The 20,877-nt window shown below is 39.8% G+C and overlaps 1 protein-coding gene across 1 annotated transcript in view; it reads left to right on the top strand.

The window, feature by feature from the left end:
• Positions 1-19,103, top strand: part of KL (klotho) — a 50,045-nt gene extending 30,942 nt beyond the window's left edge. The window contains exons 2-5 of the mRNA XM_035542714.1: positions 2,778-3,288; positions 7,957-8,225; positions 10,896-12,012; positions 15,695-19,103. Of these exons, the coding sequence (XP_035398607.1) occupies positions 2,778-3,288; positions 7,957-8,225; positions 10,896-12,012; positions 15,695-16,032 (2,235 nt within the window). The 3' untranslated portion in view covers positions 16,033-19,103. The remainder of the gene's footprint in view (positions 1-2,777; positions 3,289-7,956; positions 8,226-10,895; positions 12,013-15,694) is intronic.
• The last annotated feature ends 1,774 nt before the right edge of the window (positions 19,104-20,877 follow it).

The raw sequence follows: 20,877 nt of genomic DNA, 5'->3' as shown, positions 1-20,877 counted from the left end.
CAAGTGCAGATGGCTGATGAAATTTTGTGTCTGAGAGTGTGCATGGGGGTATCTTAATGTATGAGACAGGAAGCCTGGAGATAAGTCAGGTCCAACAGAGGAAGAATGTATGGCATTTATTAAGGCAAAAAGTGCGTGTGATCTGAAAGGAACTAGGATCTGATGTCTAGGATATACCTGTAAAGCCAGCTGATACTTGTAGTATGGGTATAGACATTTCTACTGTAGCATTAATCCCAAGTATCTTTGGTAACAACAGTAACCTCAACATGGCTGCACAAACTGAAGGTCAAGCTAGATTTTGGACTCTGTACTCAGGATTTCCACTGAATTTGCGCTGCAGCGCATTATGCCACAACTAGACAAAAAAAAAAAAAAAAAGCCAAAACATAAAAGCTACCCCCGTCATGCCATCTTTGTTTATGACGATGACACCCAGAGGGAGAGGCAGGGATGCAGAGGCACATTGTGAGAAGTTCAGATTAGGTTCCAAGGATAATGGTTTGAAATTCTGCCATCAGTAATATTTCTCCAGACATCTCTTAGAGTTGCAAGTAGTGACACGTTTGTTCCCAATGGTATTTTTAAAATCGTATTTAAGGTGTTGGCTGTATGGAGTTTTGGTCATGGTGCCTAATGTCTTTTGTTCTGTCATCAGCATAATGGCGCTTCAGTGTAAAATAAAATTGAGTCTGTGCCAGTCAGCTCTCATTTTTGTCATGAGACTTTGAAGTGGTTGCTATATTTAGTTTCTCACTAGCATCAAAATTCATTGTTTTAATATAGACAAATGGTGGGACTGCATCATGTTTATTTGAGCTGTTGGTGCATTATAACTGAGCATGTATGTTAAAGTTTGCACCTGAGAGCTTGAATCAGGTATGTGTGCATAGGTGTGTGCTGTGATTTAGAGTTTCCAAGGTTATTATCTGCATTTTGGTAACCATTTTAAGAGGGCATAGGTTCAGCTTCCTTTACAGCCAATGTCAAATTTGCACAGATGTTTTATACACCCTATGGTGACTCAAAAGCAGCAAGTTTATTGTAGGGGGGCAACTGAACTGAGCCCTGATTATTGATCTTACCTTTCATTGTCCTTCACTTCCAATTGCTTTTCTCCCAGCAGTGAGAATTAAAATTCTGCAAGAACAGTAGAATGATAGAATTAATTATTTTTCCTGGGTAATTGACAGTGTCTACGTCAAAAATGATTAATAATCTTAATTGTTTAATGTTCCTAATAAGGTTGGCAACTGGAAATCATTGCAGCTGAAAGCTTGAATGGTAAGAGTGTATGAAAAGGAAACTGTAAACAACAGTTATCAATACATTAATGACAAAATTTGCTAACATACCAGCTGCATGGATTGGAAGATTGGCTTTCTATATGGCTTTTATTTCAGGGAGGACTGAAAAAATGCCTGTGACATTTTGATTAATAATCTGTCATATATTCAGCACACCTGTGAATTTGTATGGCAAGAATGGAGGTTCATGTCATCACAGAATTATATGAACAAACACTAACTGATAAGTCTCAGAATGCAAATGTAAACTGGGAATAGTTACCAGGTAGATTTTATTCTAACGAAAAATCTCTCATTTTTTACCTTTTTACCAATGACCTAGAAAAAAGGATTACAATTTCTACTAATGTGAAGATGACATAAAGATGGGATGTTGATTCATAGAGCAGTCAAAATTTGATAAGCCAGGTACAAAGAAAAATATGTTTTAGATGGTGAAGGGCTCTGGAGATATCATGGTACTTTAGATGAGCATATGCTCGTAGTGTAATGCTATGGTCACATAAGCAGAAACAGTATATTAAATTATCTCTGGTTTTACTGCTGGCAAGACTACCACTGGCATATTATATCCAATCCTGCTTCTGCAGTTTAAGATGGATGATGACAAATTGGAAGCAATTCAGAGGAGAGCAGTAAGAATGGTTAGAGGGCTTGAAACTACGCCTGAAGATAATGAAAGGCTCCAGGAACTTAATCTATTTAGCTTTCAAAGGGAACATCAAGAGAATGTTTCAACCCACTCTGTAAGATCACGGGAAAGAAATTTGGTAGAAAACATCTCCTCACAGTAACAGATAAAGTTATACCAAAAATCAAGTGAAATCTGATGCTAGAGATAAACAACAAAATTTAATAAAACAAGTAAAACTGAATTATTAGAATAGTTTTTCAAGAGCAGTGATAGCTTGTTTTTCACCAGCCTTTTCTAAGTCCAGGTTGGTAGTTTTCCTATACGGCGTGTTCTGTTTCAAATAGAAACAAGTTCAGGGTTTTTGTTTGTCTCACATTGTTTGAGAGATCTTACTAGCTTATAAGAATGGACCTTCCTTATATATCTGTGTATCTACACATAAAGAGATATTCATATAATGAAAACATCCTTTGAGACATGTTTAGTTAAATGGATTTTCATTTTTGTAAGTACTGGAAATATGTCCAATCTTAAAAATAAAAGCTAGTAATGATGTCTAGCTAACTACCAAAAGTGCGTTTGGAGTCTGGAGTTGTATCTCATAGAAAACTGCAATGCTATTTCACCAAAACAACTACAGATTTCTTGTCTTTCACTAATATTGTATTAATGAAAAGTTAACTTAGGAGTTTTAAACTGCTGATGAATGAATAAGGCTGGACCCTCAAATGCAATGTCTATGTGGTCACTGTATGACAGTGGATGGTACTTGGGACCAATTATGATACTTAAAATGGAACTTCAGGTGCATTAATTACAGTCTTTCTTTTCAACAGGCCCATGCTAAAGTCTGGCATCTCTACAATGACCATTTTCGTCCAGCTCAAAGAGGAAAAGTGTCAATTGCCCTTAGCTCCCACTGGATAAAACCTCAAAGTATGACTGAAAAAAATATAAAAGAATGTCAAAGATCCCTTGACTTCGTGCTCGGCTGGTTTGCTAAGCCCATATTTATTGATGGTGACTATCCAGAGAGCATGAGGAGTAACCTCTCATCTCTGCTGCCTGAATTCAGTGAAGATGAGAAGAAGTACATCAAGGGAACAGCTGACTTTTTTGCTCTTTCTTTTGGAGCTACCCTGAGTTTCCAGCTCTTGGACTCTCACATGAAATTCCAGCAGTTGGAATCAATAAGCTTGAGGCAGCTCCTTTACTGGATAAGCTGTGAATATAACAACCCCCCAGTATTCATTGTGGAAAACAGCTGGTTTGTTTCTGGTAGCACCAAGAGAGATGATGCCAAATATATTTACTATCTCAAGAAGTTCATTATGGAAACTTTGAAAGGTAGGATTAAGGTTGTATTAATATGTGTTTGACAAAATCATTATGCAAAATAGCCTAAAGAGACTTGTTAAAGAACCAGGCTGCAATCTAATTTGGGTCTTTAACATTCATGTTGGCATTTGCGAAATGACGCTCCAGATCTCTTCCTGGGTTTGTTCTTTTCAGCTCTTGAAGACCAGTAATATCTGCAGATAGCATTTGGTGAGCTTGGTGCTGCTGTCTTTGAAGTCAGTAGGAAAATTTCTGCTGTCTTCGGTGGGAGGAAGTGCAAACCCTGTGTGAACTATACTGTCAATGGATTTAGGGAAATGTACTATATTATTTATTAAAAATTGCTTTCCATATCTTAGATGTATGAATACATATATACAAAACTTAAGAATATGTATGTGGAAAGGTGTATGCTATCCATTAAGAGTTCCTCTGAAAAAAACATAAGGGTAAAAGAATACATTTTTAAATGGACAACTGAAACCTTTTCATGTTGCATCTCAGTTTTGCCCTTGCATAAATATTACATTAATACAATTCTGGATGTCAATCACAATGATCTGAATTTACATCACTTTAAGGACAACTGAGTGTTTGAGTTTAAATAATCTAAATTATTTAAGTTGTTATCCTATCATTTTTTTCACAGTCAAAGAAATACATGACATCATATGAGAGTTATTTTCTAATTTCCCATTTCGTTGTGGCAAAATAAATTCTTTTAATCCTAGTAGTCATCAATAAGTTGCTGGGGTTCCCATTTCCACTTTAATTGTCTTGAATTTATTAATCTACAATTTAATAATTGATTTACTCATCTACAGTTCACTGTTTTGGTTTTAAAAACAGTGCTATTATAGCTATTTGTTCAAACTACATAACCATTGTGTTACATTGGCATTGTCATGAATTCAAGAGGCAGAAATGGCTTTTGTTTTATTCTCAGCACTCATGAAGATGCAAGAGTCCCACATTTGTTTCATCTGTTATTCCAGAAACCTAATTATTACAAATAAATTAAAAGGTGAAAACCCACGAGGCATTGCATCCAAAATGGCAGTAATGGAATGTGAAACAGTTACTAACTGTTGCATGTATGGTATTACTAGTTTGCGTAAAGCCAGATGAAGATCTATAAAGGCTCTTAACCTCATGACTGTTACCCATATATCTCTTCCATTTATAAATTCCTGAACATACATACATGGATCTTCTTTTAATAACAGCTGGCTGGAAACAATCTTAATTTATAGATTTTCTTTCCTATTACTGTAAATAATAGCAACAACAAAAGCAGCAGTAGTGTTGTCATTATATTAACCTGTGAATTCCAACATTTGGCTAAACTTTTTACAGGAAGAAAAAACAAAGACAGAGGACTAGATCTGCAGAAGGGACTGTGGCATCATTATGATTAAAATTACTGCACCTAACTCTTCTGCCTGTTAGAATCTGAAATATCCAATGTGACTATCAAAGTTTCCTATGCAATACTTGAGGGAATTTAGTTAAGAAAGATCCACAAAAGAGTCTTAAGTTGTACAACAGAGAAGACCCAAGACAAAGGCATATACAGTGTCTCTCATAGACTTAGGACATGTCTATCCTGTGCAATAAAGTACTATCATGTAGAGATTCAGGAACTAGTTCCTACCTGATGCACTCCAGCAGTAATGGGGCAACAAATGGCATTGGAGTTATAGCACTGAGAAGCAAGGATACTGAATTTAGACCCAAGGCCACATAGATGTGGTTCTGCTGCTTCCTATATCTGGACAGTATCTCTGCCTGATACACTATGTGCATGCACTGGTTCCATTAAAACTGCATACCTGAATGTCGACATTGCCAAGTAAGTACAGCCCTATTGGAATAAACCCACTGAGTAAAAACAGTTGGTGTCGAGGGCCAGGTAACCCACTGAGTAAAAACAGTTGGTGTTGAGGGCCAAGTGTCCACACTGTGTGCATTCCTGAAGCCCATCTTTGGCTTAATTGTACCCCAAAGGATCTCAGGTCATGCATCCTGAGACCATCCTGTGATGTGAACCAAGGTGTGTTAAGTTGGGGCAGTCAGGAGATTTGCTTCAAAAGCATGCTCCTGATTTCAGCTGAAATGATGACATCCATTCAGACACTTGGTACTGTAGACATGGTCTATGTTTTTTTTTTTTTTTAAACTTTTGGAAAAGGACTCTTTTATTTGGGATTCACAACCCCCTTTTTTTTTTTTTTTTGTCATTTACTGCTATTGATCTCCACTGCTAATCAAATAACAATGAGGAAATGGGGATAGAATAGAGTGAATAGAGATGTAATATTAAGGAGTTAAATATTAATGAGGTGCTAGTTGGTTGGAGTTGTCTTCTCACATGGGTGTGTATCTAACCACCTAATCTAGGATCTTATTCATTTCCCTGCTCTCCCTCTGATACAACAAATATGTTGTTAAGTTGAGCATGTAGAACAGAAGGGCTTGAGAGCTCCTCTGTGCCATGTCAACTAGCCAAGTGGTTAGGTCATTATTCGTGGAGTTAGCAGGTCTGAATCCAGAGTCTTAAGGAGAACAGGGACAGCTAGTCCTCTGACAGGTCAGGATCGAGCTATTCTTAGGTATGTCCAGAGGAAAAACATAGAGCCTTGGGCAGCTTCCACATGGAAACAGGAGCTCTGGGTTTCACTCACCCCTCCAGGGTGGGACAGTAGCTGAGCAGAGGGCTTTAAGGATCTTTATTTGTTATTTATGGGTCTGTTATGATTCCTTGTGCTATTTCTAGACTAGTGAGCTGAACAGAGAATGAGCTGAAGTGGTGGTAGGAGACGGTCAATGTTGTTTAATCGTTAACCCAGTTCTGGCCCAGCTCTGGCCTGTGCAGTAGCACACTTTTAGGCACACTTTGAGGAGGACTCAGGCATTATTTCCAGCAGGTAGCATGGACAAGGCCACTCAGTTTCAGAAGCTGGGAGAGTTTAGCTTTCAGTCAGCCTGGCTTGCACAGTGACAGACACTAAAAAGAGGGTAGGTAGACAATGCAAAAAAGAAAAACCGGTCATTTTCATTGTATTTATTTTCAGTAAAATGAAATTCTTGTGGGATGCTATGTTTGAGAATTCTAAACTTCCAAAATCTTTTCACATTGCTTCTTTCATAGGTGACACTTTAAAGCTAATACATTTTGAAAGAAGGATTTGGGGGGGACTTTTGAGGTGCTCAGGAAGCGCAGGAGTGCTGTGTGATGACTTACAGGAGGGGTGACGTGCTGTTCAAAGAGAAATTCTGTCTAACAAAGTGGACCTGTACTGGCTTTTACTCTGCTGGTACGGCAGATGTCATCATGTATATGTGCGGAGGTTAGAAAAATATCAGCATGTGCCAAACATAAAAGAATGGTGCCTTTAGGAGGAGAAGTATTCCATTTCCTTAGACATTTTCTCACGACCTGTGATAGAAGCTGTGCCAAATTCATAGCTTATATAACCAGAGTTAATTTAATTGATTTGAACAGGGCTACAATGAAGAATCCATGTGGTCCTTCATAACTTACTGTAATGAGGTACATTAATAAAACGAGGAAATGAGGATCTTGATATTCTGGTTGCCTGAAATACACTGTTAGTGTTATTAGGGTGGAAAATATTATGTGCAGTCAGTACCCAGTTTGGGTTTACAGAAGATGGTGAGTAATAAAGATAAACTCAGCTGTCTGCTGAGCCAAATTCAAGTTCAAAAGAACTTATAACAATGTGCTTAAATGCATTGCTGAATTAGGGTGGGTCTAATTATGTAATTAAAATAAGCACTTTCCTGCATGTTTTCCTGAAGCTGAGCCTTGCCCAGGAACATTTCACTGAATCTCAGTGTTTAATACAACTAAAAGCGAGTATCATTTGGAATCTCAAAATAAAACTGTAATGCTGGCAATACTAACTAACAGATGACAGTAGACCTTGATTTTAACCTGCAAAGTGTGTGGTGATTCATAAAAGCCATAGAGTTGACCTAGAATGCATATATATTTTTAGAAACCTATAAATATTTAAGCTGGAAAACAGTATGCCATAAAAGATATCAGGAGACAGAACTGTGAAAGTCAGTCTTCACATGCAGTCTTCCAGCATTAACACTTCTATTTACAATCCATGCTAATAAAAATGCATCAAAACCCCAAAAGTGTTATCAGGGTTTTCTTAATATAGATTAGTAGTGGAGAGGAAGGTGAAAAAGGAGTCTGACTTGGTTCGTGTACGTAGTAGTGCTGCATTAATGACACTTAAGAGTGAGCTGCAATGCTTAGTAGAGTGCAGCGCTGCGCAGTTACTGGCTCAGATGCTGCAAACTGTTCAGGTGTATTGTGCCCTGGTACGAGGCTAAGGTTTGGCACACTGAATCAGCAGCACTGCTTGAACCACCACTGCAGCACTTCTTTTTCTAAATCTAACTTGTTTAAAGATAAACCAAGTACCTCTATTGCCTTCCACAGTGCACCCATGCCCTGGGAGCCTGCCCCAGAGCATGCTGTGCAGCTGAAATACATTCCCTGAATGGGCTTTGAAGCAGACACTGAGATACTTACCTGAGCTATTGCATTGTTCTTGCATGAGAATACCATAAACATTGCTGGTTCCAGCACAGGAAGAATGAGCACTGCGATGAGTTTGGGTTTTGTTCTTTCCTCAGCTATCCGGTACGATGGAGTTAATGTGTTTGGATACACAGTCTGGTCCCTCCTGGACGGCTTTGAATGGCACAGGGGATACAGCATTCGACGTGGATTGTTTTATGTTGACTTCCAGAGCCACGACAAAAAGTTGATGCCAAAATCTTCTGTCTTGTTCTATCAAAAATTGATAGAAAAAAATGGCTTCCCACCTTTGCCTGAAAACCTGCCCATAGAAGGGGTCTTTCCCTGTGGGTTTGCCTGGGGGATTGTTGACAACTATATTCAGGTAAGTCTGATGGTAAAGCTGGTAGGTTCTCCAGCCAGACCAGTGGTCAAGATCGTATTGATAAATTTGCCAGATAACATGTCTTTGCTGACATTTATTACCACAGTGCTGGAAAGAGATGGGTGCAAGGCTTTTGTGGCAAACACCATGCCTTTCAGTCTTCACTAGACTTTCTGTGTGTGACCAAGGAGATCCAATTGGAGTGAAGTGCAGTCGAGAAAGCAACGGTCTATAAAAACACACAGCAATTGAAAGGGGTCTGATGCTTATCATCCCTGGACATGTTACGTGATCGGTTACTGAAGTCAGTCCTGTTCAAATGAAAGTTACTCCGCTAAAGCATATTTCCAAAGGTCCTTGTTTATGAAAAGAGACGTACTGCTGCTTTTTCAAGTCAATGGCAATGTATTTGCCCACTGTGGTCGTGCACATTTAGAAAGCTTGCTGAAAACTCTCAGTGTTTACAGTGCTATGTTTCTACATCTTATATATGTACATTCTGGCACTTTTGTTAGAGGACTTCTGTGTTAAAGAAAAGTAAACAATATTAGATTTAGATGAAATTTCTGTATTCCTTCCTTGTCATTTTGTGTAGTGCTGTGTCTGACTGAGGCTTCAGTACCCCTGGATAGCACCTAGCTAGTTCATGGATCCAGTTCATAGCTCTGCCTCTTTTTATTTCAAGTTAGTCTGATATTTCAGGAGTACCTTTCAAATTTTAAGATTTCATAGCATGTGTAAAAATTGTATCTTAGTTACGGTCTCTTTCATAGTTTGGCTCTATGATTCTCAGATGTTGTTTTGGCTTACAGGGCTCCTCTAACCACAGTAACGATGTGCAGTTAAATTCAGCTCTGAGGCTGGATCCAAGAACAGAATTTTTAATTTAGATTTTCCACAAAGACAGAATCTTTCTTAAGGCTAGAGTATATGGGGCTTGTTTGTTTTTTTCTTACTCCAAAACTAAGATCTGACTTTGTTCTCTTGAAAAATACTGCACTCTCCTTACCTGGTACACTGATTTCCAAGAATATTCAGCAGTCATTATCCTAGCTCCCAGACAGGTTAGGGAATGGAAATGAAATTGCTGAATTTGGGATCAATAACAGCTGCAGAGTTATGGAGTCAGTCAGCCTAAGACAGTTAAAAAATCTCTCCTATCCCCCAAACCTTCAAAGCTGAATATTTTCATTTCAAAAGGCTGTTCAAACATTTTGTGCTATAAAGCTTAGGTAGTGTGATTTGTAGATGCATCACAGTGGAAAAACTCTTTTGACAGCATTCCCAGAGTATTAGTGGAAATGCATCCTTTAGTAATCTACAAGGGACAATTCACCAGAAAAGCAATTTCCCTCAGACATGCTGTTTTTTATTACTTTCTTCTATAAGCACAGTACTGACCTCTCCGGAGAAAATAGCAACTGATTTTCAGCATCTTCTTTATACAGTCTGCAGAGCCTCAGCTACAAGTTGAACACTGGTTGTAGGCTGACACCTGCTTTTCAAACAGAGGGCAGGACAAGGAAATCTGAACTCGGGGGAACCTTGCACCAAAAAACCCAAACCCAAAAACCAAAAGAAAAAAAGAAATGGAAAGAGAAAAAAAAAAGAAAGAGAGAGAGAAAGGGACAAATACACATATGTAGGTGTACACATATGAAAGGTCCATACACATATGTAGGAGCAGTATCTTGAAGTTTGGATCTTTCTTCTATGCTAGAGTATGAATGAGAAGGAGATTTTACTTTTTCCATTATTTTAAGCAATTCACTGTTCCATTTTCTAGTCCTTACTATGTTTGCAATACTCATTTAAAAGTGAAATTATAATTCTGTGGGAGCTTGGGAAGCTCATGTTTTATTGTCTGCGGTATGTCATACAGGCATTTCTGACATCTGATGCCCTAAAGACTTAAAGAAAAACTGTAAGTTTTATTGTTGGGTTGACATATAGTGGGTTTACTCAGAGGTCTGAAAAAAAGCCCAAACCATACAGAAATCAACACCTTCCTGAAATAACTTGGAACTGAGTTCAGTATGAGCTAAATAAAAAAAGGACTTCTTTAACAAGAAGGAAAAGTTTTGCTTGTCAACTGAGTTCACGCTAAAAATCAAGTGCGCAGCATTACTCATCTTGCATCATAGTCAGGAAAAAAATGGTGACAGAAATGATGTTGCATTCATTATTTCTTTTACTGTGTTCAGGGAGTGGTCTTGAAACAGAAGCTGCTGGGTAATTTACAACAGACAGGCCCATTGGTATAGCTTCTTAATCTTGAAAGGAAAACATTTTTAAAATGCCTGTAGTCTTTGCTGCAGCTCTGCTTCTCTGAAGATCTGTTGCAGGTTAATGCCTTAGTCCTGAGCAATCCCTCATTTCCTGTAAGGAGTGCAGCAGTTTGGAGAAGATATAAATATGGTGACTATTAGCATAAGCTAGGATGGCTGAAAATGATATATAGATTTGGTACTTTTCTGATGTCACATGTTAGCAGAAGATTAATTCATTCATATGAGCCAGAGATGTTATCATATCAGAGATGTGAGAGAAGTGCTAAATGCAGTGTTTTGACTTGTGAAGTTCTTTCAGTAACTTGTGCCCGATGGATATGATGTTCCTACATACCTAAAACAAACAGCTTGAATCTGGTATATTTCTTATTCTACCTAGGTAGACACAACACCTGCTCAGTTTCTTGACCCTAACGTTTATGTGTGGGATGTTCACCAGACGAAGAAACTGATTAAAGTGGATGGGGTTTTCACCTCCAAACGCAAGCATCACTGTGTTGACTTTGCTGCTATCAGGCTCCAGGTCTCTCTTCTACAGGAAATGCACGTCACCCACTTCCATTTTTCACTGAAGTGGTCTTTAATCCTTCCTTTAGGTAATCTTTCTCTAATCAACCACACACTTGTACATTATTATCGGTGTTTTGCTAGTGAACTTCTCAGAGTTAACATAACTCCTGTTGTTGCTTTATGGCAACCTATGGCTGAGAACCAAGAGCTTCCAGCTTCCCTTGCCAAATACGGAGCTTGGGAAAACCCAGAGACCATTCAGGCTTTTGTTGAATATGCCAAATTCTGCTTTACAAGTCTTGGGGACTATGTAAAATTTTGGATCACAATGAATGAACCGTCTGTGAAAAACTTGACCTACACTGCAGGGCACAATCTGCTGAAAGCTCATGCGAAAGCTTGGCATCTTTACGACAAAGAATTCAGAAGATCTCAGAAGGGTAAAATATCTATAGCTCTGCAAGCTGACTGGGTGGAACCAGCCTGTCCCTTTTCCAGGAATGACCAAGAAGTTGCTGACAGAATTTTGGAGTTCGACATTGGCTGGCTTGCAGAGCCCATCTTTGGGAATGGTGACTACCCACGTGTGATGAGAGCATGGCTTCACCGAAGAAACAGTGTTGACCTCTATAATTTCCACTTGCCTTCTTTCTCAGAAGATGAAAAGAAATTAATCCAGGGCTCATTTGATTTTTTTGCTTTAAGTCATTACACTACCACCCTTGTGGGCTGGGAGAAAGAAGATGCACTAAAATATGACCACTATCTTGAAGTTCAGATGATCAATGACATCACATGGCTGCACTCCCCCAACAGAGCTGCAGTAGTGCCCTGGGGACTGCGTAAATTGCTCAAGTGGGTTAAATCAAAATATGGCGAGATCCCAATTTACGTTATGGCTAATGGAATTGATGATGACCAGAATATGGTGCACGATAAGCTCAGAGTGTATTACATACAGAATTATATCAATGAAGCTTTAAAAGGTAAGGAACCATAGGTGGTTTATATGTCACAAATACCATTTTTTTAACAGATACTGTGTGATAGAGTATGTTTTACTTCAAAAAATTAAGTTTTATGTAGAATACTCCACAAATTAAATATTATTACAGCATAGTTTTTCCTTTCATTTGCAACTAATTGGTGTTACTAAGCATAAGGAAGACTGACCTTGCATGTATTCTACATTACGTAGCAGAAGAACTTTTTAGTGAATTCAAGAGCTTTAAGTAGATGTCATGTGAGTAGCTCCACACATATTTAATCATATTTTCTTCTTATTGAAACTCAACTGTTGCTTTGCTTTGTTGCTTCTCTCTTCACTGATGTGCTTCAGGGCTGGATATGAACTCTCTTCCTCAGCTGTCTCTGTATCTAATCCAGCCGTTATCTTGGCTCTTCATAGTAATTCAGCTGTCTACCTCATTATGCTGTTTCCTGGACTCTTTCCTGCTATTCAGAACTCAAAACAGTCTTTTTTTCTGTCTCAAAAGTTTCATAAATTATAAGGTAAAATGAAGGCATTTTGAGTCATCCTGTCACACAATGCAGATATTTTTTAGAAAAACACCAGACTTGGATGAGATAATTTTTACTGATAATGAATTTTCTACTTCTCAATGTAAGCTGTTGCAGTGGCAAATTACCTACAGCTTTCAAATATATATATATATTATTTCTAGTGTTAATTTCTTTGTCTTCAGCTTTAAGCCATTTAGGTATGCATTTCCATGTATTGCCTGTGAAGTATTCACAGGCAGAAAATAAGCCAACTGTCATTTAACTCTCTGATAAATAATGCAAACAAAGCTCTTTGTGTCCCTTACGATAAAACATGATTTAGAACCTTTCAATTATTAAACTTTTTCCTGTTTGCCAGCATTCTTCTTAAGAGAAGTAAATCCCAGGCCTGGACACACTGTTTCTACAGCAGCCACACCTATAGATGAAGTGGGTTTAACGTAACCTCTTACCCTTGTACTCCTCTTTTGTATGTCTAAGCAGCCTATTAGCTCTTTGGCTATGGCAGCAGGTTGGTCATGTGCAGTCAGTGGTTATCTACTGTGATTTTAAACTCACTTACAGGTTCCTGCCCCATGGGGCAGAACTGTCTGGACTGACATATGGTCTGCTTCATCTTTGACATCCTCGCATTCGGTCACATTCAAATACCCATAGCCTGCTTGTAGAAAGCTTGCTATATTAGCTAAGTTATGTCCCTAATCTTTGTGTTATTTGCAGACTTTCTGGGAAACAGTTTTCTTTCAGGTCACTGAAAGATGATTAAATGCTAAAAGCTATTTCTCCATGATCACCTAATGGGACATACACCTACGGGGACACTTATCTGCAATTACGTTTCTAGGCTTACCAGTGCTATTTGAAAACAGTTGAAATCTGTTTATTATGGGCTCACCTTGACCTCATAACATTTTATTTTCTTAAACCAAATGCCATATAATACCAACTCAGTTGCCTTATGGAGTCCTAGGTATATTACATCAAAAATCACTATTTTTATCAATCTCATAAAAAAGATGCCAAGATGTCAAATTAGTTTAGCAAGTTTTATTTTTCATGAACTGATTGGCATTAATCATATGTATATCTTCTGCAATTCTTATTTATCAAGCCTTATGTAATCTATTCCACTATTTTGCTAGGCAGTGAAAGATGTCTGGCAGTTCCACCATTTCCTAGGTCTGTTAAGTACTGGCTTTAACTTCCTTGTCTGTAATTTCCACCTCTTTCAGGAACTAGTGAATATCAATATTAAGTGCCCAAGAGTTTCTTTGCCAGCATTTTGAAATACTGGGTGAATGTTTTTTGCATGGGTAGTTAAAAACATATCTTGGATATGTTTGGGTTTGTGGTTTCAGTCCATTGCTTTTTTGTTTGTTTGTTTGTTTTTATTGCTTTGTCTTCTTCCTAACACTTCAGACTGTACCACTTCTTGGCACTTCTTCTTTTCTAAGTGTGTATGAATATGGGCTTTTCTCCCAGTCCCCATTAGACAGAACAGCTGCACATACCCCTGTTGTTCACAAAACTTTGTCATTCATACACCCAATGAACGGTCACCCAATTACTTCCCACCTCTTCTTTACAGGCTGGAAATAGCTACTATATTTTTCCACTTAATCATCATGTGCAAGCCATACTTTTCTGTCTTTCCGCTTCCTTTGTCACAGGTGAATATATCCCTGCTAAGCAGTCACAATAGTTACCCCAAAGCCCTCTTTTTCACTCTTGACATCACACACTTCAGCCAGTCAGTAATACCAGCTTTTTCACTCTCTTCTCCCACTCTGGTATTGTGCTTTTGTCCATCTTGTCCTTAGGTATGTAACAAGCTTTTAACCTTGGCATTGTGACTGACTCTGGTTTCTGCAAAACTTACATTTTTTCTGCAAGGCGCTCTGCTCTAACCGATGGGAATTAAAAATCTCGTGTCCCTATCTCAGTGTCACGCTGCAGAGGAATGAGGGGAGGGTTGGTACACCTGTGGTCTCACCTTAAGTTTCCTATTCTGCATTGGTGTGTGTGGTGTTGCTCACCTGATTCCTTCCAGGGGAGCCAACAGGTTTATGTGGATAAACAGTTCCAGAACACAGTAGAGGACCCTTTGGGCTGAGGCTGTATTTTTAAATACTTTTTTTGTACAGTGTGTAAGTTCACCTTTGCCAATAGAAAATGAAGAACAGCAATAACCATTTATGTAACACCATTAAATCCACATGCAGTTTTACAGACACAGACTAATCATCCTGCATAGCAGCTCTGTAAAAGGGTAGGTACATATTATCTCATTTTGCACCTGAAAAGAAGGTTAGAGGTGCTAAGTGTCTTGCATGTGACTGCAGAAAGCTGCTTTTAGAGGCATTTGAAAATTCAGCAGTTGCTAGTTAGAGAGAATGTTGCCTTAATTTGTAAAAAAATAGTGATTTTTGAGGGATAGGGTATTACAGTTTACTTTTCCTACTGTGGATTGATTGGTTTTGTCAGGCAGAAGTGGTGGCTGAAGGTTAATGCTCCAGCTGCTAGAACTCTTCCAGTAGCCAAGTTAGCAGTATGGATCATGGACACATTCTCAGTGAAGGCTAATGCAGGTCTCTTGGACCAGAAACTCAATAGCAAGAGTGGACTGTGATCTGCATAACTTTCCCACTCGCCCTGAGCACTAGTGCATCTTTTCCTGATGTTTCCGGACCTTTGCTAGTGAGAAGTGCAGCCTGACGTCCTACTTCCTTGAATTTCCCCCTCAGGAGGTGCTCTGTGAGGTAGAGCAAGCAGCCAGGGGAACAGATTGCAGAAATCCAGATGCAGGGAAACCAAACCCCATGTTCTGTTATACAGAAAAAAGACCCATATTTTCACTGTAGGCTCCATGCTGATCATTAAACACAGTCATGTGTTCACAGCTGTGTTTACCAAGTATAAGGAAATAAATTACAGGATACTCACAGATCACACTGTCTGGCAGTGGCTGACGAACTCTTTTTATGACAAAGACTGCAAGGATGTGCATGTAGATTACCTTATTTTTAAGAAGAGAAGTTCAGATCTAGTTTTAACATCTCCCTGCCCCTGCTGCATGTACTGGCATATGATACTGCTCTTGAATGCCAAAGTGACATTTATTCATTTATTTGTTTTCTCTTGCAGCTTACGCCTTGGATAATGTCAACCTGCAAGGATATTTTGTCTATTCTTTTAATGACAGGACTGCTCCTAAATACGGTCTCTATGGTTATGTTGCAAATCAATATGAGCCAAAGCCTTCGATGGAACATTACAGAGAAATAATTGACAAGAACGGGTTTCCTGGTCCTGACACTCCTGAGGTGCTGTGCCCAGAAGAGATTGCCTTGTGTACTGAATGCCACTTTTTCCGAACCAGAAAATCATTGTTAGCCTTCATCTCTTTCATATTTGTTGCTTTTATTGTTACTATATTTTTCATTACTTACTATTCCAAGAGGGTAGAAAGACGGTATAAATAGAGCTGCCCCTTTGCATACATTACCCAGTACCCGTTTTCTTGCATCTTCTTGGGAAATCTGAAATAAGTGTGCACAATGTTGTGGCTGCTACAGCACTAGGAAGGCACGTACACTGCCTGGTGCTTCAGGACAGTGGCACTGAGAAGAGATTGTTAGTGTATGGCTTCCAGAAATCATTTTCTGTGGTTTAGTACATTTGGCCTGTGACCTGTCTTTAATTCCTGTGGTTGGAGTTACCTCACAGCTTTCCCTGGGACCTTTGGTTGAGCAGATGCTTTCCCTTCCTTGGTTTTCCCTCACTGAGTTTTGTAAGTGTATTTTGAAGACATAGAGTGTTGGAAGAGCCTGACATGTCAAATTGTCTGAGAAAAGGTTGAGGAGAGACAAAATGATATATGTTTCCAAATTAGGGTTTAATGCTGATGTTAAGTGATCAGAGCCAACACCTGACTGGAGCAAGGCATGTGACTGAGCAGAGTCGGGGGAGAATTGCACAAAGAGACTCAGGTTGCTGGGATTCACACTCCCCAACTTCATGTTTTTGCTGCTGCCACACAACCTTGCTGTCCTGGCTTCATTCTTCAGAGCATAACTCAGTGCTGACCTGACGGCTGCGTAGGACCTGAAGATGCAGCTGGGGAACCTTACGTCAAGGATCTGTGTCTTTCAGTGGGGAAGGCAGCAGGGATGTGTCCTAGGATGGCAGGGATCGTGCCATCTGATGGGAAGAGGTGCGAAGGGTGAAAGGGCCTTTCTCTGCACATAAGTTGTGCTGAACAAGATTTTAAATCCCAACATTTCAGTGTAATAATCTGGCACTTTATTGCTGCTTTTGCCAGGGTCTGAGGTCTTGGAGCTGTTGCTTCTGAAATGCACTTCCATATTCCTTGGGGCTCTTCTAGTTTTGCTGAATGTTTTACTTTGAGCGACAGGATCTGGCCCTGACAACATTTCATTGCAATAAAGTACTACTGAACTGAAGTTAGCAAAACATTAGCAACATCATTTATTAGTAACAGCATTTATTAGTAGAAATAGATATAGACAATGGGAGAAGATCCTGTGTTATTTTGCTTGCCTTGTGAATCACTGCATTAGGAGTATCCATAGTGTAAAAGCACTGTGGCCATTTTTCTCCACTCTCTAATTCTAGGCCTGCATTGCCTTCAGCTGTAATTGTATTTTTATTGCGATGTGAATAATGTCAGTCACTGGCAAGAATATTTTAAAGGAAATGTGCTCTGTGTTAATTAAGAATTATTTATCTACAAAGCTGATTACACGGCATTAAATGTGATGTTTATCTCCTAGATGACTAGCAGATGACTAAATGACCTCCTTAGGTTCCTTCCAACCTGAATATTCTATGGTTCTGTGATTCTGTGATGTAAATTAAAACTTATGTATGAAATATGATTTTCATTTGCAACTGAAGATTATATTTTTTCTTAAACGATCTGTAGAAATAGAAAAGAATTAGTATGTCATCACTATGATTAATATATTTGTCCTCTAGTTCCAGCCTTAAAATTGTCTCTCTTTGCACTAATATATATTTTGATACCAAGATTAAGGTGAAAAATTTATGGTAAGTCATAAAGTATTAAAAATATACATAAAAAAATTATAGACTGATAGGACTTCCAGAAGAAGAGGAAATTTTAAGCTGCTGTATATTTATGCATTGCTGCCTGGTGCAGTGTGGATTGCAATGAAATAGCTCTCCCGAAATGTATGAAACGCCAAATGGCTTTCTCCATGTCATGACAATGAATCACCTCGTGAATACGTTTACTCCATTGTGTCAGACGCCTTCACAATCCATAACAAGAAGTGACACTCATTTAATATAAGCTGTAGCCAGGTCATGCATAACTTCCATGTTATATGTGTATGTATGTTTTAATTATTTTGTTGCTGGTAAAATAGAGTCTAGGCCTGCTGTTTTGGAGGAGCTGGGCATCTGTGTTTCCCCTGGGCTTCAGGGGGTTCAGTGGACCTGGGCCGAGCAAGCCCAGGACAAGATGGGTGCTGTGCTGGTGGGTGCTCAGGCAGTGCCTGGACTCTTTCCTGATAATTTATCATCCAGCAAGTCATGGTGGTGTGCTGTTTAATGGGCCGGTTACAGCACAACGTGTGAAACCAGCAGTCCTAGCAAGGAGGAGACACTGCAGGCTGGGTGATATGTAACCACCGACAGGCAGATGGCACCAGCTGGATATCAAATTTGTAGGTAAATTGGGATTTGCTGCTACGAAGCTGTGTGATCACATCCTCTAATGGTGCCGTGGCCCATAGAAATAACACAGCCTTTGGTGCTCTTCCCTTCAGGAGAGGTTTTAGATATCTCTGCAGAGCAATAACTGGCTTGACTTGGCCACGGGAGTTGCTGAAGCATTGTCCTAAGCAGCCTGCCTGCGGTACGGCATGTGCAAGGCCGTGTGTGACTTGGTGAGTGAACTGTACGGCGGTGGGCCAGGGAAAATTCAGGCTGGTCTGATGGGTTGGCATTAGGAATCTGCTTGATTTTAGGTAATCAGGGGACAGTGTGCATGTTTCTTATAAATTTTCTTAAAAAGCACACCCAGTACTGACAGGAAAAAAGACCTGGAAGAGGCAAGGATCAGGCACCTGGCCAAGGAGAGCTGTGGTGTGCTCATGCAGACAGGCCCAGCCACCACCTCCCATGATCTGGCTGCAGCCCTGGGGCACTTCCTTTGGTCGATATGATCGATGTGTGAGCGAGGATCTGGCACTTCCCCGGCCATCTGTGCATCTAAAGCAAAACTCCGGCAGCAGCAGAGACTTTCCACAGAGGGGACGCCGTGCCCAGGCTGCAGAGGCAGCTTGGGAGGGGAAATGTGCTTTATTCGCCGCGGAGTAGCAGGAGGCTGCATGTAGTGGTGGATGGTAACATTCCCTATACCACATGTGCTAAGTTTTTGGATTTCCCAAAGTGAAATGTTGCCATTTTTCTCAATGCTCCAGATTAAACATGTGGTAAAATAAAAAATATATGTATTTTTATTCAAAATATTTTTTGTGACATGAATGCAAAGCTTCTCTTTTCTTTCTCAAAGACTATACAGTGACCATCAGAGGGATCTTCGCTAAACACAAGAATGGATTTTATATTGTTTTTATAACAGTCTTGGAAATGAAATAAAGATACTGTACATAACAAATTGCAGACTGCTCTTAATTTTTAATCTGTCCAGGTTTCCTGCAGAGTACCTTACGAGAGGCCTTTATGATAAGTCTGCATGGAGCTCCTGTTGCTGTTTGTTTTTCCAGTGCCACATAAATAACTGCAACTATTGCAGGAGGCTGCTGGGGCCTGTGTCTACACAGAGGTTTTTCCAGCAGAGCCAAGTCACTGGGACTTGGAGGGGTTTTGGTTCTTTGGCTTTTTATTTATTTATTTTTTTTACAGTGACTTTAACTAGTAAAAAACCTGTGGAAGCAACCATAGTAATATAAAAGTGTTTTGTTGCGATAGTTTATGCCCTTGTAACGCTGCAATAAACTTCACGGTTCTTCTGTTCCAGCAGGGTCACTCAGAGCCTTAAAGGAATTTGCGGCACTGAGCAGGCGGTTTGTGGCACCTGTGCTGAGCATCCTCAGGAAAGTACATGCCATGGTTAGAGGAAGTGCGAGCAGAAAGGGAAAAGGCTAATTAATGGGACAGCGGCCATGCAAGTGTCAAAATGTTAAAACACTTTGCAGTTCACTTCTCGCACTCTGTTTTCTTCATTTACTTCTGAGTCATTTAGAAACTTGTTCTGTTCAGTCCTCATTAAGGGCAAAGAGGTCAGTTTTCGGGTGCTAGATTTCAGCCTCAGCTAAAGAAGACCAGTCTTGCTCCTCCCTCCCTCATGCAAAGCAGTGAAGCAGAGGTGAGGAAAGGAAAGGGGGAAAGCTCTTCCCCTCTGCCATGCGCTGCTCTCAGATTGCCAAACTACTCTTTGCCAACTGCTACAAGACTAAGGCTGGTGCTGGCTGGCTCAGCCCACTCTTTTTAGGAGACTGAAAAAAGAAGGTATAATAAGGTGAGATCAAAGTAGCAGAGTCTGGCATATCAGAGGCTTTTGTTTTGTATAGCGAGTGGAACAAAAACATTCTCTATCACGCAGTTCTGAGAAAATCAAATTCATTAAGAAACCAGAAAGCTGAAATAACAGCAGCCTGCAGTCAAGATGCTTCTGGGTGCTGACATTTTGCTGGCTATTATTTGCACTCTTTGTGTGTTTGGGAAGGAGTGGCAAAAGGGCCAGAGAAGCAGAAAGAAGCCATGGAAAATATTAACAAAGCAAGACAGAAAAGCCAAAGGCACAAGAAAATGTGTGAGTTCCTTGCCCTGAGAGCTGGGAGGACAATGTCTGTGTAGCCCCTGATGGGCCATGGGACTTTGGGTATTCTTTGCTCAAACAATATAATTTAAAAAGAGGATTTAACCTGAGAAATGCCTGCCTCTGTCACATTTGTCCCTTAATAGATTTACCTTCTATGTATTGAATCTTACTGTAGGTCAAAAGCCTTTTCCTTGTTTCAAGAGCTGCTCACAACACAGCATGGTGAAGCACCGTCATTCAGCCCTGGCTCTCCTGATCTCACCCAAATGTGCTCCTGGGGAAACTGGGCAATGGTGGGTGGGAGAGGTGGTCGGTGTCACTGGCATGCTGAGCAACACAGTGGTGATGGCAGGGATGGTGTTTTCTTAAATGCTGCAAATTCCCTTCAGCTTGGATTAGTTTCCAACTCTATTAGTAGAAATAGTTTCTTCCTTTACAAAAGATGAGAGTCAGTAACACAAAAGACTTTGGGTGGTTTCTTATTTGGCAGGGA

The sequence above is a fragment of the Cygnus atratus genome, chromosome 1 (genome assembly GCF_013377495.2).
Source record: "Cygnus atratus isolate AKBS03 ecotype Queensland, Australia chromosome 1, CAtr_DNAZoo_HiC_assembly, whole genome shotgun sequence".
NCBI lineage: Eukaryota > Metazoa > Chordata > Aves > Anseriformes > Anatidae > Cygnus > Cygnus atratus.
The sequence above is the reverse complement of the archived record's forward strand: the minus strand, read 5'-3'. Positions and strand labels throughout refer to the sequence as shown.